This window comes from Labeo rohita, chromosome 8 (genome assembly GCF_022985175.1).
Source record: "Labeo rohita strain BAU-BD-2019 chromosome 8, IGBB_LRoh.1.0, whole genome shotgun sequence".
In the NCBI taxonomy this organism is placed as follows: domain Eukaryota; kingdom Metazoa; phylum Chordata; class Actinopteri; order Cypriniformes; family Cyprinidae; genus Labeo; species Labeo rohita.
The window spans coordinates 19,612,935-19,639,836 of record NC_066876.1 but is presented as its reverse complement, the minus strand read 5'-3'; the positions used below and the strand labels follow the sequence as shown (position 1 = coordinate 19,639,836).

The 26,902-nt window shown below is 35.8% G+C and overlaps 3 protein-coding genes across 3 annotated transcripts in view; 1 reads left to right on the top strand and 2 right to left on the bottom strand.

Annotated features, from left to right (window-relative positions):
• prex1 (phosphatidylinositol-3,4,5-trisphosphate-dependent Rac exchange factor 1) overlaps positions 1 to 6,174 on the bottom strand; it is a 91,389-nt gene extending 85,215 nt beyond the window's left edge. Inside the window, exon 1 of the mRNA XM_051117842.1 lies at positions 5,547 to 6,174. Within this exon, the coding sequence (XP_050973799.1) occupies positions 5,547 to 5,702 (156 nt within the window). The 5' untranslated portion in view covers positions 5,703 to 6,174. The remainder of the gene's footprint in view (positions 1 to 5,546) is intronic.
• Positions 6,175 to 8,773: 2,599 nt separating this feature from the next.
• On the top strand, positions 8,774 to 12,010 carry tmem81 (transmembrane protein 81). The gene is made up of 3 exons (XM_051116507.1): positions 8,774 to 8,857; positions 9,523 to 9,572; positions 10,913 to 12,010. Exons 1-3 carry the CDS (start codon positions 8,774 to 8,776, stop codon positions 11,628 to 11,630), a joined length of 852 nt encoding a protein of 283 aa, XP_050972464.1. The 3' UTR covers positions 11,631 to 12,010.
• Positions 12,011 to 12,953: 943 nt separating this feature from the next.
• Positions 12,954 to 22,755, bottom strand: stk38a (serine/threonine kinase 38a). Its single transcript, XM_051116572.1, has 14 exons — positions 22,686 to 22,755; positions 21,507 to 21,643; positions 21,054 to 21,105; positions 20,777 to 20,899; positions 20,586 to 20,669; positions 20,377 to 20,500; positions 20,106 to 20,260; positions 19,709 to 19,811; positions 19,295 to 19,356; positions 18,415 to 18,532; positions 18,209 to 18,332; positions 16,761 to 16,856; positions 15,877 to 15,971; positions 12,954 to 15,768 (listed from the first exon to the last, which is right to left on the bottom strand). The coding sequence occupies exons 2-14, from the start codon at positions 21,635 to 21,637 to the stop codon at positions 15,632 to 15,634; spliced, it is 1,404 nt and encodes a 467-aa protein (XP_050972529.1). The 5' UTR covers positions 21,638 to 21,643; positions 22,686 to 22,755; the 3' UTR covers positions 12,954 to 15,631.
• Between the last annotated feature and the right edge of the window lie 4,147 nt (positions 22,756 to 26,902).

Below are 26,902 nucleotides of genomic sequence, written 5' to 3'. Positions count from 1 at the left end.
AGCTGTGGCCCTCCAGGAATTGAGTTTGAGACCACTGCTTTAGAGGATATAGGAGCGTAATCAGCAGAGCTTGCGGCAGTCGCAGCGAGAGCTCACAGCTGCAGACTGTTTAGTACAGGTGGCACCGCTGCCGCTACTGATGATCATCAGTACTACTGCGCATCTGGAGGGTCTGCAGGGGTCAGCGAACTCAAGATTAGCATGCAAAATACTCAGGACTGAAACTATACATCCATTTATGCTTCTAAAATACATATGGCACTAATACGTACGATTTATTTAGCAATAGTTTTCACTCAGAAATTGCTAGTAAATTTCACAAATATGTACAAAGAAATACTGAAATAGAATTTTCTTTTATATAAAGTATAACAGGTTCAAATCAAGTATAATTCACAACTGTCTATAGCAGAGGAGTCCAAACTTTTTCACTACAAAGAGCCAAAACTCATTTTTGTGAGCCAAAAAATAAATCAAACTAATTTAAAAAAAAATGAAAACAAAATAAAAATTAGAAATAAATTCTTTAATTGCATGTGTTTTCCCTATTTGTTTTATTGTGATATGACATGGTGGGGCAAATGAAAGGTCATCAAGGGCCAACTTTGGTGTATAGAGTTGCAGCTCACACATAAAACATAAAATTCCAGTTTATCTAAGCTAAGGATTGTTTCCATAGCTTGGATGGTGCAGACGTGTACCCCGCTGAGCCATATGGCTTTTGGGTAGCTGGTTGTGACACTGTGGTGCGGATCAGGTCTATAACTATTTATAACCCAGAAAGCCTACACTTGTGCTTCCCTCCTGCAAGGACTCAGACAGAGACATCATCGGCAAGCAGGAAGCGGCAGGTTGACTTCCTCCCCCCTCTCCTCCATACATTCATGTCATCCTGTTTGGGTGAACAGTCTCTTGTCCACAGGAGCCCAGCTGGGCCACACAAACTAACAACAGCTGGACTGGCAGCAAAGACATTAGAGGGGGCACAGATCCCAACCCAACACAGGAAACGGATCCTCGGTCATATACAAACACTGAAGCTCTTATAGGAACTCAAAAGTTAATTGAATCACAGTCTTCTACTTTTTTGCCCCTGAGCAAGACATTTAACCCTCAAGTTTCTCCATGCAAACTTGCCTTGGAATCAGCTTACTATCTTGATGGGTTAAAAAGTTTGTTAAATGGGACATAGCTAACTAATAAAGGACTTCCTATCGGGTTCATGCATGAGGATGCATTAAGCTGATCAAAAGTGACAGTAAAGATGACAGATAATGATGCGAATAATATTTCTTGGATCATGTGACACGGACTAATGACTGCTGAAAATTCAGCTTTGCCATCACATTTTAAAATATATTAAATATTACAGTTTTTACTGCATTTTTGATCAAATATAAGCATATATAAAAGACCTTTTCAAAGACATAAAAATATCTTACCCACCCCGAACTTTTGAATGGCAGTGTATACACTAAATTGTAGTAACGAATTAATAATTCAAATATAAAAACAAATAAAATTTTACATGGACAAGTGAAAAGATATATAAAATAGCTTGTTTAAAACATTAAAACAAATAATTTTTCAATAAATAAACTGACATTTGAAATGTATTATATTTAATAAATGATTTAAATTGCTAAAGTAATAAATTCTAATAAAAGATTCATAGTTATTAATAATACATTTTTTAAACTAGTGCTGTCAAATCGATTAATCACGATTAAATGCATCCTAAATAAAAGTTTGTGTTCACATAATATGTGTGTACTTCCTATAAATACATACACATTCATGTATATAATTTATATATATATATATATATATATATATATATATATATTCATATATATATATACATACACACACACACACAACCACTCAAAAGCTTTTGAACAGTAAGAAGTCTCTTCTGCTCACCAAGCTAAAGCAGTCGATTTTTGAATAAATAATAAATATTTGTACTATTTAAAATAACTGATTTCTATTTAAATATATTTTTAAAATAGGGTTAGGGTTATGGTTCCTATTCCTGTGATCAAAGCTGAATTTTCAGCATCTTTACTCCAGTCTTTTCTCCAGTGTCACATGATCCTTCAGAAATCATTCTAATATGCTGATTTGCTGTTCAAGAAACATTTTTTATTATTATTATCAATATAAAACAGTTGAGTACATTTTTTTCAGGCTTCTTTGCTAAATAGAAAGATCCAAAGATCAGCATTTATCTAAAATAAAAAGTTTTTGTAACATTATGCACTATACCATTCAAAAGCTTGGAGTCAGTATAATTTAAATTCTTTATTTATTTTTTTATTTCGGAAAGAAACTATAGAACTTAATACTTTTATTTAGCAAGGATGCTTTAAATATATCAAAAGTGGTGATAAAAACATTTCTAATGTTACAAAAGATAAATTATTAATTAAATTATTAATAATTGATAAATTATTCTGAACTTTCTATTCACCAAAGAAACCTGAAAAAAAATTCTACTCAGTTGTTTTCAACATAATAATAATGATGTTTCTTGAGCAGCAAATCAGAATATTAGAATGATTTCTGATGGATCATGTGACTGGAGTAATGATGCTAAAAATTCAGCTTTGAAATCACAGGAATAAACTACATTTACAGTTATTTTAAATAGTAAAAATATTTCAGAATTGTACTGTTTTTGCTGTACTATGTATCAAATAAATGCAGGCTTTGTGAGCAAAAAAACACTTCTTTAAAAAACATTTTGACTGATAGTATAAATATATATATGTTAAACATTCTTAAATATTTACATTGATGTGTGTGTATTTATATACGTACATATAACTATGCACAGTACACACACATATACTATGTAAACACAATCTTTTATTTTAGATGCGACTAATCGTGATTAATCAATTTGACAACACTATTTAATATACTAAATTTAATTTGCAACTGCTTTTCTTAATTGTTCTGTCAAATGTCAATGGAGTTAAAAAATGGCACTGGACTGGTCACTCTGGGAGCAACTAATGAACTTTTGACTCAGTTCTTCTAAAACACAGACCCTTTCCCTACATCTCAATCTATCAGAGTAGATTCATTGCACAGTATGACAGAACATATTTTTCAAAATACCTTCAAAATGTGCTGGTTAAAATGTTTTCCTAACCCTAACACCTAAACCTGTCATCTCTAATCAAACATTTAAAATTTAACAGAAAACATGCTATAAAATTGGCCATGATGCCTAAAATGTACTCATCAGGGAATCTTTGGTTCTGCCAGCCATTCATAAAATCACAGCCTGGTTTATTGCTTTGAAATTACAACATTATCCTTTTGTAATATCTTTGAGATTCCTTATGGAATTCCACAGATAAACAAACGCAAGAAGAGCCATTCAGGGAGCGACAAAGCCACATTCTTGAAACCTTTCGGCCTATTAAAAGTTGTCTGGGTATCTTACTTAAATATCTAAACAAATTCATGAAGCAATTATCAGTCTCCCCGGAGTGTGGCAGCCAATGACGTTTAGCATGACTGTGCATGCTGACAAAAGACCACCTAGAGTGCCAGCCGCGAGTTGAAAGGCAGACTTCATTGATATCGATCTGAAGCACGGCCTTGTTTTTCACACCGAGGACCTTGGAAAGACACAGATGCTGAAAGACGAAGCGGTTTCCTCTCCCTTTCACCTGATGCACCACCGTCCGCTTCGCTTCACCTGCGTCAACACATCTCGACGAGAAGCCGTCAGGTGCATCTGCAGGGACTAATTTGATTGGTCGTGCTTCACTTAATGCTTCCAGATCAGATGACATCAGACGCACCGCTAGGGAGATGAATCCCTCTGAGACTCAGCAGATGAGCGGGACCTATGATTCTCTCCATATGCAGAGAAAGAACAATAACTAGGGCAAGTGAACCCATCCTCTCTCTCAGAAAAACAGAAACAGCGTCTCTTACTTAAATCTTAAACCGCCAAAGTCAGGCTGACGTCAACAACTGGCAGCTTCCTCACAAAGCCACTGTACTCCAAGAAGCTTAACAGTCAAATATGATTATGAGGGATTGTTATAAAACTGGCTTAATAACTGTAAGGCTGCTAACCCTTCATTGGCATGTTTGTAAAACCGCTCCAGTTCCTTTGATCCTGTTAAATTTATCCCAGGATCAAGAGGTTTTGGACTGGGACAAATGCGCTGGTGTGCAATGCGAGAAATGCATTTGGGAATGCATTAAAACTGGGTTTACTGATGTTAAACTAGTTTTAGAACACTAAACTATGTAGGAAGCATGGAGTATGAATGGGTTTGTGATTGTCTGCTCTTAAATCCAGGCATGCTATGTCTTGATCTGATGCTAATCAGAGCAGGAAAACGCATGTCAAGTATGCCAAATCGCTATCTGGAGATTTCAAACATTGTCTGCGTTTATATTTGCTTGTTAACATACTTTATCAGTGCATTGAAATACTGAGAAGGGTCAATGATACTCTGTGCTAAGCTGGATTGTATGCTGATGAGCACAACCCAGCCTTATCAAAAGAAAAAAACAAGTGCTCTGAAAAACAAAAAACAAGTGCTCTGAAAGTTACAGGGGATTTACTGGCTGGATTGCCCTGAAGACCCTGAAAATCCCACCTCTCACATGAGTCGCTGCTGATTTTATGAGACAGGGCTTATAAAAGGAAATGGCACATGACCAGGAAATGCACTCTAATTTAAGTTAGAGCTTGTTTGAATGACTAAAAAGGCAGTAAAAGTGACAGACTCTTGTTTCTCGGTTTGAAAGTGTTCACACTTGTCATCTCTAACCAACGGAGAAGAGAAAAGTACAACAAATAAGAAACTAAAGAGTCATTTAAAACAACTACTCTAAATCAGAGATGCGTGCGTTTGTAAGAGGGTTTAAAGGGGCGTTTGATTTCAGTTTGGATTTGTTTTAAACTTCTTTTAAACCAATGAAAACAGTCATTTAGATGAATTAATTGTCATTAATATCATGATTTTCTGTTCCTTTTTGTGTGGATGACAATCATAACAATGCTACTTAAGTGTATCATTTTTTTGTACAGTATCAATTTTGTGTGCGTTTAATAAAACAAATGATGAAATTGGTTCTAGAGCCGTATTGTTTGGGCTGTAGGTGTATATAAAGCAAAAAGGTTAAAAACACCCACTTGGAGAAACAACATTCAAGTCCCTTTTACAGCATCATGAATGAAAACCCCCCAAGAAGTCCCTCTCTAAAACAGTCCCTTGTGTTTCATGTTTTGTTATTTAGAATTGTCATTAAAAATAACCATGTCAACACCATTTGTTTTAGAAACCCTGGTTGTTTTATGTATTCTCCCTCTTCCTCTTTCTTGACTCAAGTAACGTTACAGTGACTAAAACTCAGTTTGACAGCTTCACCCAGTGCCCGTTATCTCCAGTTCATGAGCCTGTAAACGAGACTGTAAGGAAAAACCCCGCGACTGCAGCATGTTACCAGCCACATGGGTGCTCAAACTGCAACTCTCAGAGAGTTTAGACTGAACCCGGTTTACTTACCGACTGCAGAAATGCCAAGTTTCTCACGTAATCCCGTTCAGTGTTCAATATCTCGTTTAAAACGCACAGTCTCAGGCGAAGCTGACGGTCCGAGTCTTTGCTGCTGAGATGCCCGTTCTCTTGTTGACTGTCGTCCTCGGTGTTTATTTCGCTCATTTTTAAAAACCCTTGTAGAGAAGCCTCCAAACAATCAAGAGTATATGGCACTTGTGCGAAAACTGATGTGAAGATGTGATAATTAATCCATTTAATCCGCCGCGCTCTGCACGCAACCTCACGCCAGGATGCGGCAGGGGAAAATGTTACAGTGAAACTGAAGAAACTTCTGTAAAAGTAGCAACGCGCAACATCGAAGTCAACTGCAAAGCAATTTGCATCTCATTAAAACGCTTTCCGTTTAAAAGCCACACCGGAGAAGTAGCCCACCGACTCCCTGCAGCACAAGTGAGGAAAGTGGCCAGAGGAGCGAAATGATGTGAAAAATGGGAGTGTACGTGAAACGGTCAGTAACCATGAAATCACTGGCAAAACCGTGCAGTAAAAGCCGAAGTAGCGAGTTCACGACAGCTCAGTGTGCACTACATGAAAAGTGAGACGGTTGTGGGAGCTGTAGAGAGACAAGCGAGTCTGCCGCTGAGGGACCGTCTGCAAGTTGCATCTCTTGAACAATTACGTCTTCAGTTTAATGAGCGGATCCCTTCCTATCTTTAGATGTGTGCTGTAGTTCCGTTCCTTCTGATCTCTTGCACTTTGCACTATATCTGATGCACTCAGTATTTATTTATTTAAAACGATTTACAAAAATAAAAATGAATCGCATTTTTGGATAAAAATAATTCACTAACATTAGATGAATCTAGACATACCATATATATATATATATATATATATATATATATATATATATATATATATGTATTTTCTATAAAACCAGTCTACACAGAGAGGGTCCCCTTCATGGACGCCACCATGTTTGATCAAATGACCAGCCCTGTACCCACACCAAAACTGAATTAAAATGTGTTACTTATTAATCCAGTTTTATAGTATGACACAAATAAACAGTTTTGGTGTAAAACAGGTTTGCAAAGTTCTCACAACAAAACTCCCCAAATCACATTTCGAGGTGGTTCTTTGCATTATGGGGGGTAAAATACGTATTTTTAGCAGGGTTCCCCATTCCAGAGGCTAATTATCGCATTTTTGGGGTCACTTTAATCTGCGGACATGTAAAACAACCCACGGCAAGAGTGTTAAAGTAGACCAATTCCACTGGAAAACCCCAGACTTGGCAACACTGGGGTAAAACCTCAGCAGTTAGTGGTGTATAAACTTGCATGCATCCTGGCCAACAGATGTCAGTATAAAATCTAAATTCATTGGTACTATTGAGACAAATATGAGCCAAAAGCTGCCTCCAAATGTGACCCTGGACCACAATCCAGTCTTAAGTCGCTGGGGTATATTTGTAGCAATAGCCAAAAATACATTGTATGGGTCAAAATGATAGATTTTTCTTTTATGCCAAAAATCATTAGGATATTAAGTAAAGATCATGTTCCATGAAGATATTTTGTAAATTTCCTACTGTAAATATATCAAAACTTAATTTTTGATTAGTAATATGCATTGCAAAGAACTTAATTTGGAAAGCTTTAAAGGCCATTTTCTCAATATTTTGAATTTTTTGCACCCTCAGATTCCATATACTGAAATAGTTGTATCTCAGCCAAATATTGTCCTATCCTAACAAACCATACATCGATGGAAAGCTTATTTATTCAGCTTTTAGATGATATATAAAGCTCAATTTTAAAAAAATATTCACTTATGACTGGTTTTGTGGTCCAGGGTCACAAATATGCATACTTCCCCACTATCCACCTTTTTCTTCCCGTAAGAGTGGGCATAGCCATTTGTAAATTTTATGGGAGGAGCTATTTTTAGCTGCACAAAACTCGTTTTACTGTTTGATATTACAAATCTGTGTCTTTGCATATTATTTTAATGTATTATCTTAATTATGAGCAGACTGGTTTGTAGTGCAACCAGTTTTACCGTTTACTGCATGTTGTTTTTCTTCTTGTAATTCCCCTATACTGGCTAATGAACTAAAAAAAGTCTTGTCCATAGGCTTACCTCCGTGTTAAAGAATAAGGTGGATACAGAAGGTAAAAAGCGTATTTGAAAGGAGTAGTATGTCTGAATTTACAGTATTCATATAACAGTAGTCACAAAGTGCCCAGAGTACTACAGTAATACATAACTATCCCATGAGGCTGTGGAAGAGGAGTGTGTTGTGAATGGTCATGCTGGAACTGTAGACCACATGACAATGGCAACATGACAAATGCAGCACGTCTGGATTACATACTACACCTATTCATATATAAAATGTACTTTTATTTTGGACACAGTTCAAAATACTACCGTAAGAAAAAAATACCTGTAAAAACCTTGTTTTTTTTTTAACCATGAACACTTGTGTATTGTTTATTTACTGTATACTGTTTATTTCAATCATTAAAGACATTAGAAATTGATTTTGGTTAATGGTTACAGTTTGTAATGGTTTTATTGGTTATAATGGGAACTGTACTAGTTTTGATTGAAACTGTAATTTTACCTATTGGTCTCTACTAGTAATTGGTCGCCTTCTATTGGTGGCTTATTAAAACCACTAAACTGTAATAGAATATGTCCCAAAACACACTACAGGAAACCATTTTTAAAGGTCGATGGTTTGTAATGTTTGTAACCATTACAATATCTGTGATGGTTTGTATTGTTTTTTTTTTTCAGCAAGGCCTAAAGGCCTGAATTTGACTAGCTCTAGTGAGACTAGTGATAAAATAAAACATGTATCATCGTCTGCATGGAATGATTGTGGCGTCCCTGCAGTTTAAAGGGACAGTTCACACCAAAAAAAAAAAAATTGTCATTATTTACTCCTACGTCATTCCAACAATGTATGACTTTCTTCTTTCTATGAAACATAAAAGAAGATATTTTAAGAAAAGCAGTGTTTTTTTGTCCACACAATGGAAGTCAAAGGTTACCAAACTGTTTGGTTATCTTCCGTGAGCCGCAGAACAAAGAAAGTCATACAAGTTTGGAAGATCATGAGGGATTTTCTTTGGGGGTTAAACTGCTCCTTTAATGCCTATTTGTTCTGAATTACAGGGGTCTGTCAAGTCTTTGTTCGTACTGTCTGTGCCCTTGAGGTGATGCTTCCTCAGCATGACAAACAGCCATCAGAGCCTGTCCACATCCTGTTTACCCCATCACAAAAGACTAAGTTCTCTATCTCTGTATCTTTCTCACATATAACATATTTGCCCACCAAACCACCAGACTCCACCAAATGAATGGGCAAAAACTTAAAGGGCAAGAATGACTCGTTGGCCTGGTTTGAATCACTATTACCCCGCAGGAGTCTTTCAGCTCCAGGCGTTTCGTAGCTGTCTGACATTTGAGAGGTGTCAGTAACCTCTGGTTCAGCTTTACTTGGCGTGAGCACTGCCCACACTATCTGTACATAGCACCCTAACAGAGTTGCCACTGTATGCTTTGACGTAACTTAAAAATGAGTTTTTTAATAGTAACTTACATGAATATAGGCAACACAAAGATAACAGATAATATCATCTATATATTACTTATTTTACTACCACTACATTCGTTAACTCAAATTATTTAATCACACTACATTGGTTCTGTGAGACTGAGCGCCATCTTGTGGCAAGATCGAACACAAACAGTGTAAAAAAAAAAACAAAACACGATTAATATTTAACAAATAAAAGATATTAAATATTTAAAACAAATAAACAGATCTTTTAGCCGACAGTTATAGCATAATTCTCTTTTAAGCACGGACTTTCCCGCCTTAATTCAAACTCACGTGACAGACGCAACTGTTGAACAGATGTTCAATATGACGTTCTAAATAGAATGTAGAATCGAATCTTGAAAGGTTCAGTGCTTTTATTTGTACTTTCTCACATCTTTTAAACACCCACAAAGGTAAGACCCACATATTCTTGTTTTTGAATGAAAAGTAAAAAAATATCAAATACAAGTTTTTCTTCCCTTAGTCCTTCAACATGCCAGTTTGAAACATAAATATTCAGGTGTGCTGAAGATACACTGCCGTTCAAAAGTTTGTGACCAGTAAGTCTTTTCTGCTCATCAAGGCTGCGTTTATTTGATAAAAAATACAGAAAAAGCAGTAATATTATGAAATATTATTGTAATTTAAAATAGTGGGTTTCTATTTTAATGTACTTTAAAATAGAATTAATCCCTGTGAAGCAAAGGTGAGTTTTCAGCATCATTGCTCAAGTCTACAGTCAAATCATCCTTCAGAAATTATTCTAATATGCTATGAGTTTTTTTTTTTTTTTTTTTTTTTTTTTTTTTTAAAGAACAGCATTTATTTAAAATAGAAATCTTTATAACAATACACACTACTGTTCAAAGTTTGGGGTCAGTAATATTTTTCTTTCTTTCTCTCTTTGAAAAAAATTAATACTTTCATTCAGCAAGGATGTGTTAAAATTGATAAAAAGTGATAGTAAAGACTTATATTGTTAAAAAAAGGTTTCTATTTGGAATAAATGCTGTTGAACGTTTTATTCATCAGAGAAACATAAGTATCACAGGTTTCAAAAAAGAAAAGAAATTAAGCAGCACAACTGTTTACAACACTGATAATAAATTAGAATGATTTCCGAAGGATCGTGTGACACTGAAGACTGGAGTAATGGGTTATGAAAACTCAGCTTTGCATCATTTAAATAAATTCTATTTTAAAGTATATTAACATAGAAAGCTGTTATTTTAAATTGCAATAATATTTCATAATATTATTCTTTTTTTTCATATTTCAATGAAACCTTGATGACCATAAGAAACTTCTTTAAAAAAGATGAAAAAATCTTATTGATCCTAAACTTTTGAATGGCAGTGTATGTGTAGAAAAATAATAATAACAAAAAAACAATAATAATTTGATTAATTAATTAAAAATAATAAATAATAAATGTATTCATTTAATCCATGTGTGCTAAGGATATGTGTGCAAAAATGTAATAATTAAAAATAAATAAATATTTAAATGTTAAAAAGAATAGTTAACAATTTTAATTCGAATTTGCTAAGGATGTGTGCATAAGAATGGAATAAATCAATATATCAATCAATCAATCAATAAAATAATTTAATTAAAAATAATATTCTCATTCTGAATATTTTCTGGCAGCTTTTGCTGATTGCTGCTTCTCTTCTGTGTCAAAAGTCACAATGGTTCGTTCAGAATTTTGGCTGTTGTTGTTGCACGGGATGATCCTGCATTCCCCAAGCAGGTGTACCCTTTTAACCAATCCTGAACTACAAGAACTGGAGAAGATCAGCACGTGGGTCATCAGCCGCAGCTTTCCCTGCAGTGCTACCTGTGGGCTTGGCCTCCGTACTCAAGAGCTCTGCCTTATCGGAGGAAAAAGAAACATCCCCAGCACTTCCTGCAAGATGAGGACCATCCGCTGCCTAGACACCTGGCAGTGTGGACTGAAGACCCAAACGGTAACTGCTGGTCAGCGCCTGGAGCTTGACTGTTTAGAGGAAGTGATGGAAGCCATGGGCCGCTTTGCCTTTGTGGTGTCTTGGCGCTTTGCCCGTGGAATCATCACATCTGATGACTCACTATTCAGCCGGTATGAAGCCCTGAGCCTGGACAAGGTGGTGCTAGATCCTCTCAGAGAAGAGGATTCTGGGACATACCGCTGTGACGTACTTGACACCGACAAACGAAGAGTGAAGAGAATGTATAAAGGGGTGAAAGTGTTATCGCCCAGTGAGCTGAGTTTAAACTTTGCTAAAGGTCTGATTCAGTGGGAAAACCCAGGGAGCCGGTTTCCGAACAAGACAACCAGAGGAAACCTGTATCCCAGCAGCACTGTCCGAAACATGGCGCTGATAAGCGCCTCCATATCTGCTGCAATAGCGACACTCATCCTTCTGCTCCTGTGGGGTTTTTACCGAATAAGACCAAGAAGAGCAGCTCAACTTTCCCAGGATGTTTAAAAACATTTCAAAGATTAAAAAGTCAAATTATTTTTTGACTTTTCCTGCAAGTCACTGATGAATTAGAAGTGTTAAAAATGAGTTGACCAAGTCACAAATGTGTGGGATTGAAAAACATGTTTAAACTATTTGTGTACTATTTATAGAGCGGAGCTGTTAATGAACTGTTAAAAAAAAGTTCAAATTCACATTTGTGCTAAAAAGGACCATGTTCACTTCATCAACAATTGGTCAAGTAGTCACAGGTTCCTAATTTGGATGCCAGTATATGTTAACAATGCTTAAAAATATTTCTTAGCACCTGAGTCTCTAAAAATTATAGATAGATAAACAGACTTAAAGATTAGAAATAATACATTTAACATTTTATAGTGAGTTTTCTGAATTAAATTAATCTCAAGAACTGTATGTTCTTTAAAAAAAAAAAAAAAAAAAAAAAAAAAAAAAAGTTTGAAGGGACTTAAAAAAAAAAAAAAAAAAAATTCCACCAGTCAAAAGTTTTTGAACAGTAAGTTTTTTAATGTTTTTAAAAGTCTCTTCTGCTCACCAAGGATTTATTTATTTGATCCAAAGTAAAACTGTAAAATTATGAAATATTTTTAGTATTTAAAATAACAGTTTTCTATTTGAATATATTTTAAAATGCAATTTATTCCTGTGATTAAAAAGCTGAATTTTAGCATCATTAATCCAGTCACATGAACCTTCAGAAATCATTCTAATATTCTGATTTGCTGCTCAAAAATTAATTAATTAAATAAAATAACATATTATGTTATTTTGTACTTTGATGAATAGAAAGTTCAGAATTCAAAAGAACAGCATTTATCTGAAATAGAAATAATCTATAACATTATAAATGTCTTTATCGTCACTTTTGACCAATTGAAAGCATCCTTGCTTAAAAAAAAAAAAAAAGATTAATTTCTATAATTTAAAATTTAGCTTTGATCACAGGAATTAATTACGCAATATTACTGTTTTCACAATATTACTGTTTTGTTTGGTTTGGTGAGCCAAAGAGAAATAAAAAACATTAAAAATCTCACTGTTCAAAAACTTTTGACTGGTAGTGTAGATAGACAGAAGACAGACAGACCATTTATAAATTATACATCATACATTTAACATGTTTTAGTGATTGTTCTGAATAGCAAAAATCTCAAGAATTGTATGTTCTTTAATAAAAACAACTTTAGGGGGCTTTTTAAAAAATATTAATTTAAAAAAAAAAAAAAAAAAAAAAAAAAAAAAAAAATGTATAGGAACTTTTTAAGGAACAAAATGTTCCTATCCAGGAGGAACAGAAGAGCCTCACACTCATTTAAATGAACTGGTATTTTATTCAGGACGTTTAACAGGTCAAAGTGTGCCCACACCTCTAAAACAAACTCTCTATCAGACAAATAAACCAGTGAAAGGTGCTCTGTGAGCGCAGGAAAAATCCACAAACACCCTACAAGTCAAACTTAAGGCAGAGAGAGGACAAATGCCCAACTCCCACAGCAGAATGTGACATCAGTGAAAACCGGAGCCGTGTTCAAAACCATTCAGAAGCAGGAATGCCGTTCCTCCATCAGCATCGCACTAGCGATCTGGATTAACAGCCAAAAAAAAATAAAAAATTAAGATCTGAGATCTCCTGCATGGATAGTTTGTGAGCACTAGCGCCAGTGTGAATAAACTCCTTTATACACATTGGTGTAATTATTTCTTTAGCTCTAAGCAAGTAAATATAGACCCCAATAATTTTAAGACTAGTCTACATCTGGTTAAAGTGAAAAAAGTTGCAGAAAGAATTACAAACTCTCAAACAACAGAACAGTCATTCAGTGTGTATTTAACAACTTGACAAGTTTGTGAGTGTATTTTAAATATACATGACATTACAACTAGCAAAAGGTGCATTGTTATTCTTCAAGAAAAAAAAAGAAGTGTCCTTTTTCCTCATTCAAACAGAAAGTCCTCAAGTCCTCACTTTAGGACATTGCAAGCAAGATTTTCAAACAGAGATATTTTAAAAACAGACGCTCTTATTGACACGCTAGTCTCGTGATCATTTTCAGCATGTGAGATACAGCAACAAAAGATACAAAGCAGCTCAGCCTGTGATCTGCTTATTGTAGACAGTGTATAATTCGATCGAGCTATCATTCATAAGCAATAACCATGAAAACACCCTCACATATTCCCCATTCAATGATACTGAAACATAAACAAAGCAGCACAAAGGAAGTCAAAACTTCTCATTCAAAGCTCTTTCACTTGTCTAGCACACAAAAACATGCATCATGCCAACTCTCAGACAGCATGAAAATCTCCAGCCATGACTATTATATATTAAAAATAATAATAATACACATCCAGACCTACGACGGTCACATATTGCTCTTAACAGGATAAAAAAATGCACCATTCAATCAATTTCATGCTACTTTCCGTATCATCTGTAGCATTCTAGGATACAGTAATCTGTTATTTGAGATATTTCTCTAGTATATTGTGTTCAGCTGCTGAGCTCCACATCTAAGAAGCAATTCCACATACAAAACCTCTCATGCTGTGCAGCATAAAATCTAGTCGCCAAATCAAACTCAAGCATTTAGGTGAATCTCAAATCATTCCAGGGCAGCCAATCTTACGAGAATGCAACTTCTAGAAGCCTCAAGATACATTCGTTTTGGTCACAGAAAGAAGACATGGGTGCTGATTGTAGAACTATGACTCAGTCATTCACTGTTTGGAATCTTGCACACTTCTAAAAATCATACTTGTTTGATTTCTACAAAGCTATCACAAGCAACATGCTGATACAAGCAGCTTCCAATAACGCAGACTGATTAGAACCATTATGGAATGAATATTTTGCTACAATGTTAACAAGTATAATTAATGCTGTATGAAAGCCAAAGCATCCATGACCAAACAACATCAAGAGTCAAGCCCATAAAGCCGATTAAAAATTGGCGCTTCTTTGGTAATATAAAAAATTTGCATTGAACATTTCATCCCCATATGAAAATGGAAGACTCAATCAAATTCAAATCCCTGAATAGTGTTGTTATTCTCCTCAAGATGCAAAAAATGTGGCTAATGTTCCCCAAACATCAGCAATGAGCAACAGCATTAGCACCAAGCAACTTCCGAATCAGTCAGTGGCTGAAACTACCCATTAAATAATAAACAATTGCTGGTCCGTAGAGTTTGCTTGGTCTTTGACATCAGCTGGTGAAGTTTCCTGCTATGTTGATGAATTTGGTTTGATTGGCAAATGCATTCATGATGTTTCTGCTGGTATAAGAAGGATCCAAATGTAAGGCAACATCTGCAGCTTTGGGGTTTGTGTGAATCACATTCAGAACAGACTGACTATGAAGCCCCGTGTTTACCATTGTCGCTGAGATCTTGAATGGTGAGCGCAACAAGAAAAAAAAAAAAAAAAAAAGTCAAAAACAGGAGAAAAGTAGTCTTTAAAAGTATGGATTTTCAAAATATCCATCTATTTTAATACAAGCGAAGGTTTCAGTCTTTACGATGTGTACAGCGGATGTGGACATGAAAAATGCTGAGACAGGATTTACTAGTTCTTGGAAATAGTAAATCGACGATCCTCCTTTGCTGATGCAATTAAAATCAATTACAGGTGCAGGAGGTCTAACTAGCGTCCGTTCAAGCCCTTTTTTGCCAGTGTACTAAAATATCTCCATTCCAAAATGTACAAAATCTGGCAACCTAAAAGACTGCCCTAAATGATTCTTACGAAGTAAAAAAAAAAAAAAGAAAAGCTCAGGGATGAAACGAGCACATTCAGAGTGTTCGAGGAAAAAAGCCCTTAGATAAGACTCTGAATGTGAGTGCGGATGGAGTCCACATCCATAAATGAGTGAGTCAAAATGGGAAACGGAAGATGCAGGACCCTTCAGATGCAGGGAGGAGCAATGGAGAACGTCTCCTTATAGAGAAAACAACCACTGAAAGAGTGCAGCAAGTCCTGTTGAAGTCTATCTCTTCCCCGTTTTCATATATGATGGGATGCCTCCTCGTGCGGTCAGCCCCTCGAAACGCTTGTAGGTGTAGTTGATGAACACCCAGTCTTTACTCTTTAGATCTGCCTCAGTGTGGTTGGACACAGGAGTGACTTTAGAAAGAGAAAGAGAAGAGAGTGCAAGTAAATAACTGTATATTGTTTTGAAATACATAACAGCCCCCAAAAATGTGTAGGATTACAACCAACTAAAAACACCACCTGTAGGCTGGAGGATGTCTGAATCAGGAAACTCGTCAAAGTTGGAGGTGTCGTCAATGCTTTTGATCTCAATTGGAATAGCCGCTGGTCTCTCCCTGGAGGAAAAAAAAATTAAAAGAGCAGCAAATCAGCATATTGGAATGATTTCTAAAAGTTCATGTGACTCTGAAGACTGTAGGGCCCTATGAAATCTGTTTTATTTTTCCAAAATTTAGTTTATTATTTTTTTTCTTCCTTTGTAATATTTCTGGATTCCGTTTATTCCATTAAGTGTAGTAGTAGTATAATGAATGAACCAGCAGTAATACAAAAACCAAAATTAATGTTTTATTCCTGACTGATTATTTGACTAAAGTAATTTTTTAACAAAACTGGATTTAAATTTTCTCAACCTCATGTCATTTCAAACCAGTAAGACCTTTGTTCATCTTCAGAACACAAATTAAGATATTTTTGATGAAATCTGAGAGCTTTCTAACCCTGCATAGACAGCAATGAAACTACCACGTTCAAGGCCCAGAAAGGTAGTAAAGACACACTGACGCAGGAGCCGGCATTCTGACACTGAACATCCATTTCTCTTAGTTTACCGTCTGTATATTCTGGTTCAAATAAGTAAGGCTTGGTAAAAAAAAAGTTACCTTCTGGGCCTTGAATGTGGTAGTCGCATTGCTGTCTATGCAGGGTCAGAAAGCTTTTAATCAAAAATATCTTAATTTGTGTTCAGAAGATGAATGAAGGTCTTACGGGTTTGGAACGACATGAAAGTGAGTAATTAATGAAAGAATTTCTATTTTTGGGTGAACTGACACTTTAAAAGTAAGATGATTTCATTACTCAATACCAGTTTAATCTGTGTTGGTCTACATGTGATGACAGCATACCTGATATGGTCATAGTCCACTCCCTCAAAGAAAGGGTTAGTCTTGATCTCCTCCACTCCGGTGGCTCCAATCCTGTGCTCGCTCTCACAACAGAACCTGGTGGAAAACAACAAAACAGGTGAACACTGAACAACAACAGACTGCTTAAAATTAACCATATCTCAAAAAGTAGGTTAGCAGCAGAGTTGTTGAAATCAAATTGCACTGGTTTGAGAGCTACAGTTAAGATAGAATACAAAATAAAGGCAAGAAAAGGTGAAAAAGCCCCATAAAAAGGAGGAGAGTAGGGATGTTCATTTCGGTTATTTTTCCTAACCAACAGCCGACGCTTGTTAACCGATTATTAACCGACAAGATTATTTTAAATTAGAATTTAATTATTTTAGAAAGGATAAGGGTCTGTGACCCGTTAAAATACCAACATTTGTTTTCCGGGATTAATTTTACATGCGCAAAAAGCAGCAAACAACAGAACATGAGGATTCACATGGACACGTCGCATCACCTGCAGCGCTTCTGCGAATGGAGAAAAACATCATAAAGCTAGGCTATATATATAAAATGAATGAATAGGCCTATAAGATAAATATTTTTACTACATAAACAAACAAACAAAAAAAGTGCAACAAGTAGCTAGTATGCAGAGTTTTGGTTCATTTTTGTGCTGCACGAAAGGAAGACGGCTGAAAGCGGCATCCTATTCTTCCCGTTAGAAGGAAAAAAAAAAATCAAGTGATTGCACCGGCGCCGCACGCGCACACACAATCAGCCAAACATATGGAGGGAAGAGGGGAAAAAAAAAAAAAAAAAAAAAAAACACACTGCTTAATCGTTATCAACGTACTGCCGTGATATTATGCCAAACATTTTTTTTATGTGGATATTGTAATGCGAGAAGTACAAAATCAGGTTTACATAATAAATAATATTTTAGCATTCAAATACATCTTGAATACGGAGACATTTGGATTTGTGTCATATGAGAGACCAAATGTTAGTTTCAGTTTCGCTTTAGCCTAAATGGTTTCGTTTTGGCTTGTCGCCTAGCTTCTTATATTTTTCCATTCTTGTTCTTTTCTAAATACTGATAAATTGAAAGGATTTTTTGTGGAGTGAGGGGAACTAAAATAGCCTAGCCTATTTTTATAGTGTATTGTAAATATTTTGCGTCGACACCAGGTCTTTCTGAATGTAATAATAAAATGCGACTTAACGTTATAGGCCTACGCGATTTATCTTTTTTCTCTCAAAAATGCAATTTCATTTTATTTTAACCATCCAGAAAACGTTTTAAAATATTTTGATTACAGAATTACTGAAAAAAACACCTTTTAAACCGTTTAACTGATTGTATTAATCAGTCAAAATTCTTTCCGTCGGTTAACGGTTAACCGGTTAAAATGAGCATCCCTAGAGGAGAGGAAGAATAAGCAGTGAGAGAGCTAAACCTGAGAATCAGATCCTTGGCTTTTTCTGAAATTGGGACCTCAGGTGGAAAGGTCAAAGTTTCCCGCCAGTTCATCACTTTTCTGTAAGTTTCCTGAGGCGTCTCCGAGCAAAATGGAGGGTAACCTGAAAAACACCCACACAAATACTTTAGCCGTATCTCAAAATAAACAAACCTATTTTATTTATTAATCAAAAATCAACTCACCTATCAGCATTTCATACATAATGACGCCCAAGCTCCACCAATCACAGAGCTTGTTATACCCATTTTGCATAAACACTTCTGGAGCGATGTAGTCAGGGGTTCCAACAGTAGAGAAGGCCTGAAAAAACAACATTTTTTTCTCTTTTACACTGCCCTCCAAAAGTTTGAAATGCCCTAGAAAAGTGGGGTTTTGGACAATATTGGCATGAATCCTTTTTAATTTGTGATAATTTTGCACTAATAAGGGACAACACAAACTATGAAAACATATTTTATCACATAAATAGTTTATACATAGAAAAAAACTTATATTTTCGATTCATCAAAATATCCACCATTAGCAGCTATTACAGCTCTGCATAATCTGAGCCTAAATTCACTGTATTCTAAACTTAATTAGCAATCAATTGTTGAAGCTATTAAGGTGTGCTGACCCAAAAATCTTTTAAAAACCTGGGCCAAGTTTAAAGCAGTAACCAGGCATCACAGCTGACAAAGCGGCATGTCTGACTTTGACATGTATATATTGCCATTATTATGTAATCAAGATAAAAAATTATTATTGCTGGTCTTCAATGATAATGTCAAGTTAATTGAATGTATTTGCAACAAAAAAATGACAAGGATTTATGCTGATATTGTATACCACACTTTACCAGGGGTGTTTCCAAACTCTTGGAGGGCAGTGTACTTAATCACACAACACAAAAAAAACATTGTGAGATGTAATGGATTACCCAATACTACATCATACTTTTACAATCATCAGCTACCATATTAAGAACGCATTCATTTCACAATAATTTCCTGAAACACTGGATCTATCTGTACCCCCACCCACTTTGTGTAGAACAGTATTGGGTCAGGATGAAACTCTTACCAACTGTCTTCTGTTTCGCTTCCATGTTTCTGCTTTCCTCTTTGAATTCATGTTCTGGAACGCTGAAGAAAAAAAAAATCCAAAGTTACTGCCACAGAATCAGCTATGCAACTCATTTAATCTACAATAACAGGCAAATGTTCAGGGTCAGTAGGAATTTAACACTTTCATTCATCAAGAATGCATTAAACTTTAAAAAACAAAATGTTTCTATTTCTTATAAATGCAGTTGTTTTGAACTTTCTATTCATTAAGGAATCGAGAAAAAAATCATGTATTTCATTAAAATTAAGCAGCACAATTTTTTTCAAAACTGATAAGAAATGTTTTGTTGAGGGGAAAATTAGAACATCAGAATGATTTCTGAATGATCATGTAACTTTGAAGACTGGAGTTATAGATGCTGAGCCTTACTGAAGTCGTTGGGAAGGCTGTGGTTAAGGTTTCTGTAGAACTCTGTGCGGTGAGCTTTCTTCAGACCAGTGCATAGGCCAAAATCAGACAACTTCACATGGCCCTGATAGAGCAAAATGACATTGTGAATGAGAATCACTCATTGAATCAAGGCTATGTGACCTGCTAGGCTATTAGACTGAGATTTAGTTTTACACGTTCACCTCAGAGATGTTTTGTAATATCTTTATACTGTCTATAATAATGTCTTTATGCAGTATCAGTAGTACCAAGTAAAATTTTACTGGCATTTACAATTTAATATTGTGACAAATGCCTAAATTGCCTTACTTCAAATACACTTTATTCTGCTAGATATAACTGATTTTGATGATTCTGTTTTACTAAATGTTTTTACCCTTGAGTCCAGCAGGAGATTGTCTGGTTTGATGTCTCTGTGGATGAAGCCCAGCTGGTGAATGGAGTCAATAGCCAGCACAGTCTCAGCAATATAAAACTGTGTGGCCTCCTCCGTTAAAGTGTCTTTCTTCATCAGTAGAGTCATCATATCACCTGGGCAAATCCACACACACACATACATATATCAGTCATCCTTTAAAGCAGCTTCAGTGCCATCTTTTTTGATGGGAAAGGTTCTTTTAAATGATCTGACATCCTTCAGCTCTCACCTCCAGGCAGAAACTCCATGATGAGGTAGAGGTTCATCTTATCCTGAAAGCTGTAGAACATCTTTACCACCCAAAGACTGTCTGCCTCTACAAGGATGTCCCTTTCTGCTCGAATATGACCAACCTGAACAGAAAACAGAGACTTGTTAACAAGTCAGAACATTAAACGTAATGTGTGAACCCATGTGACTCAATTAGTGAAAACTCACCTGTTCTTTCTCAAGCATATCAGCCTTACGCAAGATTTTCATGGCATAGACGTGCCCTGTGTCCTTCTTCTGAACTAGCCGCACCTAGAAAAACAAAGGATTTTAAATGTGCTAAAATATCAAAAAGTTTTTGAAAAAGTCTTATGTCTTCAAGTGACAAAAATTTGTCTTTAACAGAAAGAAACTCATACCTCTCCGAAAGCTCCTCGCCCAATCACTTTGAGCGACTCAAAGTCCTCTAATCCAAGCCGTGTTCGTTTGAGACGAAGAAACTCAGTCTCTTTCCTTGCGTGCTCAGACCGCCGGAGACGCTTCTGCAAGACCAGAAAAAGCAGAAATTAAATCGATCAATCACATTAAATTATATTCCGAACTTCTACACGTTTTAATATTTAACAAAACCACCAGAATCTAGATCAAGATATTTGTTAATGTAAACAGGGAAATCAGTATTTCAGAAAAGCTCACCTCTTCATCACCTAGTCCCTCTTGGTCCATGACCTTCTCCAGTTTCTGCTGTCTGTAATGGATAAAGGATAACTTTTAGACATGTGATGAAACCAAGCACCAACAGGCACAACTGCTTCATTAGTCCAATGAAAGGTGTGGTCCTCTAGTCTGACATCATTTCAAGAGGGAATTCCTGGAATTTGGGAGGTTCTTAAAGAAACAATCAGTGATAATGGCAGAGAGTCGTCTCACCATATTCATTCAAACCTACAGTATGAGAAGAATTGCATGCATTTGTCCAAACGCGTAGTGATTCGTTTAGACCTGCCAAACCTGTTCACTAGTGAAAGTTTCAAAAGCGCATTAAAGAAAATACTGGAGAAGTCCTAAATAATTCTCACTTATTCATAACCAATTTTCACTGGAAAACTAAGGTTTTTTTTTTTTTTTTTTGCATTTTACGGTTCTCACCTCATTTCCCTTTCCTCATGCTGTGATATCAGGTTGCTATAAAAATTTTCCAGCGTCACTTTGGCCATGGTGACCCTTTCCTTAGTGTGGTTGCTCATTGAGGAGCAGGTAGTCTGACTTGTCATCGCCATGGTTAACTGGGAAAAAAAACATGTTGGATTAGAATGGACAGAATTTGATATGTTTACAACTACAGAGAGGATACAAAATAGACATGGATAGATACATTGCCACCCTGTATTTAATCTATGTGAGAGGTTTTTAAATTTTCAGATGCCAGGGACTCCCAAAAACGATAATTCCTTCCATGCCCTGCTTCACAGGGGCTTCTTGTGCAGGTATTCAGTGAAAAGCAGTATTTAACATTAAATACAACGCTTACACTGCAAGCCTCAGAGTTTTAACACTCCATCTTCACCTTCCCAGAAATTCCACGCCTGTGAAGTCTGACTGGCCCTTTGTTGCGCCGTGGCCAAAACAAGCATTAAATACCGCCTAAAGACGTACATTTGCATTACTCTACATGGAAATTCAAACAAACGCTATATTTGACATCTGACTCAATTTCCACAGCTGATGTCACTGAGAACGAAGTCTGGAAGAGCAGCATTTGCAGACAGCGAGGGGAATTTTACTCTGAATAAATCGTGTGACTAATAAAACGAAATGAAACAAAGTTTTCAGAACGAAAATAATGACACAAACATGCCAACTGAAGAACAACACTTCATAGTAATAACGTCCATCACGGAGACACAAGCCAGACGGAAAAAACAAAGAAAAAAATACTGTAAACACACACACTAAAGTTTGTCAGCGCTAACCCATGCTTTTCGTGGGTTTGTTTATTTAACATTTATGCAATTTTAAAAGCAAAGACAAGGCTAACGCATTCTTATAATTATAATAATAACACGTTTAAAGCTTAAGCATGAAAAGTAAAAGAAACACAAGAACTATTCTCAGTAGTGTAGTAAGACTGTCAGTCTGCTAGCAGCCGCCGCTAACTGTCTGTTCAGACTCAACGGCTCCCGCAGCAAAGTGTGAAAAGGCTGAAATCCAGCTTAATTTCTAATAAGAGCTCAAGCGACTTCGGCAAAGTATAAACAACTACCGAAAACAAAGCTAGTACTTACTTGTAAACTATGTGTTAGTTTGAAATAATACTTGTTTGCTTACCTTCCACTCGACCTCAAACTGACTTGAGCTAGTGGACGACGACGGACATCATTTCCTTCTTCCGGGTTTGTGCTTGAGTGGAAAAGGGAACAAAACAAAAGTCCTCTATCTGTCGTCTAAAATGTAATTTCTAAAATTAGATACATTTTATCAACCTTTCTTTGATTAATTAACCTACTGAAAACAAGTATTCTTCATTTCATCCACACATTTTTATACAAATACCCACTTTGGGTATGCCTGCAAACAACAACAACAACAGAAAGTTATATTTATAGTGTCAAAGAGGCTAGTTGTCAAACATGTGAATATTTCTTTGTAAAATAAAGTGTAGAAAATCAATTTCGTTCTTGACAAAAACATAAGGAGAAAAGTGTACAAAAACTATTACAGGCTTGCTAAATTTAAACAGTACACATGAAACAGTAACATTCACAGTTTGGAAACACCCCTGGCAAAGTGTGGTTTTGGATGATATCAGCATAAATCCTTATCATTTTTTGGTGCAAATACATTAAAGTAACTTGACATTATCATTGAAGACCAGCAATAATAATTTTTTATCTTGATTACATAATAATGGCAATATGTACATGTCAAAGTCAGACATGCCCCTTTGTCAGCTGTGATGTCTGGTTACTGCTTTAAACTTGGCCCAGGTTTTTAAAAGATTTTTGGGTCAGCACACCTTAATAGCTTCAACAACTGATTGACAATTAAGTTTAGAATACAATGATTTAAGGCCCAGATTATGCAGAGCTGTAATAGCTGCTAATGGTGGATTTTTTTTTTTTTCTATGTATAAACTGTTTATGTAAAAAAATATATATGTTTTCGTAGTTTGTGTTGTCTCTTATGAGTGCAAAATTATCACAAAGTAAAAGATTCATGCCAATATTGTCCAAAACCCCACATTTCTAGGGTGTTTCCAAATTTTGGGGGGGGGCATTGTACAAAAATAACAAACCTTTCTTTTGGCCACGTAATTAAGTAAATAAACAAACAAACAAACAAACACATGACATGTAACAACTTCCTTTAATCTGACATTTAAAGCGTAGTTTTACTGAGTTCACTTATTTCTCCAACAGTTACAAAATATGTTGATACTGGAATTTCAGTGTGAAGGTCAGAATACACAAAAAAATAATCTGGTTTAAGGGGGTTTATGAAAGACTGAGTGTTTGAAAAGAATTGAAACCACTGCTGTTCTAACAACAGCTGTTCTACTATATATAACACATCACCATTAGATGGCGCTGTTGTACAAAGAAGTATAGGGACACTATACCAGCATCCAAACTACGACATGATATATGAGAAGTTCGACAAGTTTCATGAGACGTCAGCACTCCTCTGGACAGGTGATGTACAGAATGGCAGAACTTTACACTCTCACAAAAAAGGGATACAAAAAATGGGGCGAACCCTTTCAAAAGCTACACTTCATATTTAACAATAAAGGGTAGTGTCTTGAAGGTAAGTGTACAGGTGCATCTCAAAAAATTTGAATATTGTGAAAAAGTTAATTTTTTGTTTGTAACTTCTTTCGAAAACTTAAACTTTCATATATTCTAGATTTATTACATGTAAAGTAAAACATTTCTAAAGTTTTTGTTTTAATTTTGATGATTAGAGCTTACAGCTCGTTAAAGTCAAAAATCCAGTATCTCAAAATATTAGAATATTTACATTTGAGTTTCATTAAATGTCCATCCCTACAGTATAAATTCCCGGTATCTCTTGTTCTTTGAAACCACAATAATGGGGAAGACTGCTGACATGACAGTGGTCCAGAAGACAATCACTGACACCCTCCACAAAGAGGATAAGTCACAGAAGGTCATTACTGAAAGGGGTGGCTGTTTACAGAGTGCTGTATCAAAGCATATTAAATGCAAAGTTGACTGGAAGGAAAAAATTGGGTAGGAAAAGGTGCACAAGCAACAGGGATGACCGCAAGCTTGAGAAAACTGTCAAGCAAAGCCAATTCAAACACTTGGGAGAGCTTCACAAGGAGTGGAATGAAGCCGGAGTCAGCACATCAAGAGTCACCACGCTCAGACGTTTTCAGGAAAAGGGCTGCCAAGCAACTTCTGAAACAGAAACAATGTCAGAAAGCGTCTTACCTGGGCTAAGGAGAAAATGAACTGGACTGTTGCTCAGTGGTCCAAAGTCCTCTTTTCAGATAAAAGAAAATTTAGCATTTCATGTTGAAATCATGATCCCAGAGTTTGAAGAAAGACTGGAGAGGCACAGAATCCAAGCTACTTGAAGTCCAGTGTGAGGTTTCTGAAGTCAGTAATGATTTGGGGTGACATGACGTCTGCTGGTGTTGGTCTACTGTGTTTTATCAAGTCCAGAGTCAATGCAGCTGTCTACCGGGAGATTTTGGAGCATTTCATGCTTCCATCTTCTGGCAAGCTTTATGGAGATGCTGATTTCCTTTTCCAGCAGGACTTTAGTACCTGCCCACAGTGCAAAAACCACTTCCAAGTGGTTTGCTGACCATGATGCTACTGTGCTTTATTGGCCAGCCAACATGCCTGACCTGAACCACATAGAGAACCTATGGGATATTTTTAAGAGAAAGATGAGAAACAGTCGATCCAACAATATACAGATGATCTGAAGTCTCAATAGTGCCTCAACAGTGCCACAGGCTGATCGCTTACATGTCACGCTTTACTGATGGTGTCATTTGTGCTAGGTGCAAGGAATTTGCTGTAATATGTGCTGCCGACCAAGTACTGAGTGCATAAATGAACATACTTTAAAGAACTTGGACTTTTCTGTTTTGCAAATCCATTTTTTTGATTGATCTTAGTAAATATTCTAATATTTTGAGATACTGGATTTTTGACTTTCATGAGCTGTAAGCTGTAATCATCGAAATTAAAACTAAAAACTTTAGAAATGTTTTACTTTGCATGTAATGAATCTAGAATACATGAAAGTTTCAGATTTTGAAATGTTACAAACAAAAAATTAACTTTTTCACGATATTCTAATTTTTTGAGATGCACCTGTACATGTCAGTACCTAAATGTTTCATGTTAGTATCTTTTAGGAGGGTACCATCCTAGCGACAGCTATGCCTTGTTCCTCTAAAAATGTCCCAGTATGACAAATTATAACACTTTTAAATATTAGACGCATGCTTATGATTCTTGCACAAAAACGACAGATTCACAGGATTCACGTGTGATGTAGACACTGTGGGATAAACTGAGTTTTAAAAGAAATCTATATTAAAGACTAAAATAATTTTTGACTCAAGTACAGTTTCACACACTTTCTTTAGATAAGTATGACGAACGAATCAGAAAATGATGCATTAAAAAAATGAAACGAGTTAAAACTTCCAGCATATAAAACCATCAAAAGGCATTTGAGATTTTACTTGGACAATGACAAAAAATAAGACTTGAGACTAGATTAAGCCTAAATATGAAAATATAACCAAGGACAATATTAATAATAACAAAAATCAGCAAGATGCCTTCCAGTATGGAGCAGGTGCATACTGCATACAGGTAACCTTAAAAAAGCCCTGATCTTAATCAAATGATCCCACAAAGACAATGATAGAAGTGATGACTGAAAAGATACAGAGACCCCTTTTTAACATTGTACTCTTGAGCAAGTCACTTCATGGGGACTGTTTCTTCTACAACCCTTTTGTTTGTCTGCTAAATGCTAAGTAAATGAGCTTCCTTTAAAGTCCATGCCAGAAGCATAACATCCCTGCCTTACAAAGCCAAAACACACTAAAATGCAAAAGAGGTGCATCCTAATTCACATACTTATGCACTATTAGAATGTTCACACATAAAATTAAGAAAAAAAAACCACTTTAAATTTCTGGATGATGCTCTTAATTAAACAGAGAACATGACATTAATGTTTTTTTTTTAACTGAATGTTATTATCATTTTTCATATTTGTTTTCTGTCTATAAAACTAACCCAAATTTTACTCCTTTTACCCCTTTTCATGATGAGGTTTTATCAGATTTAGCTCACTTCTTGGAACAATGCCATCCTCAAACTATAGCTATCGCAGGTATGTACACACAAAGGAAAAAACAGAGATGTGAGATGCAGAATATAGTTATCTGACTTGACAACAAGGCAGGACAACATCTTATTTATTTATTTTTTTTAGAGTTGGAGGTGTGGCTTAAAACTTTCCGTTATAAAATGCTACTACATTTC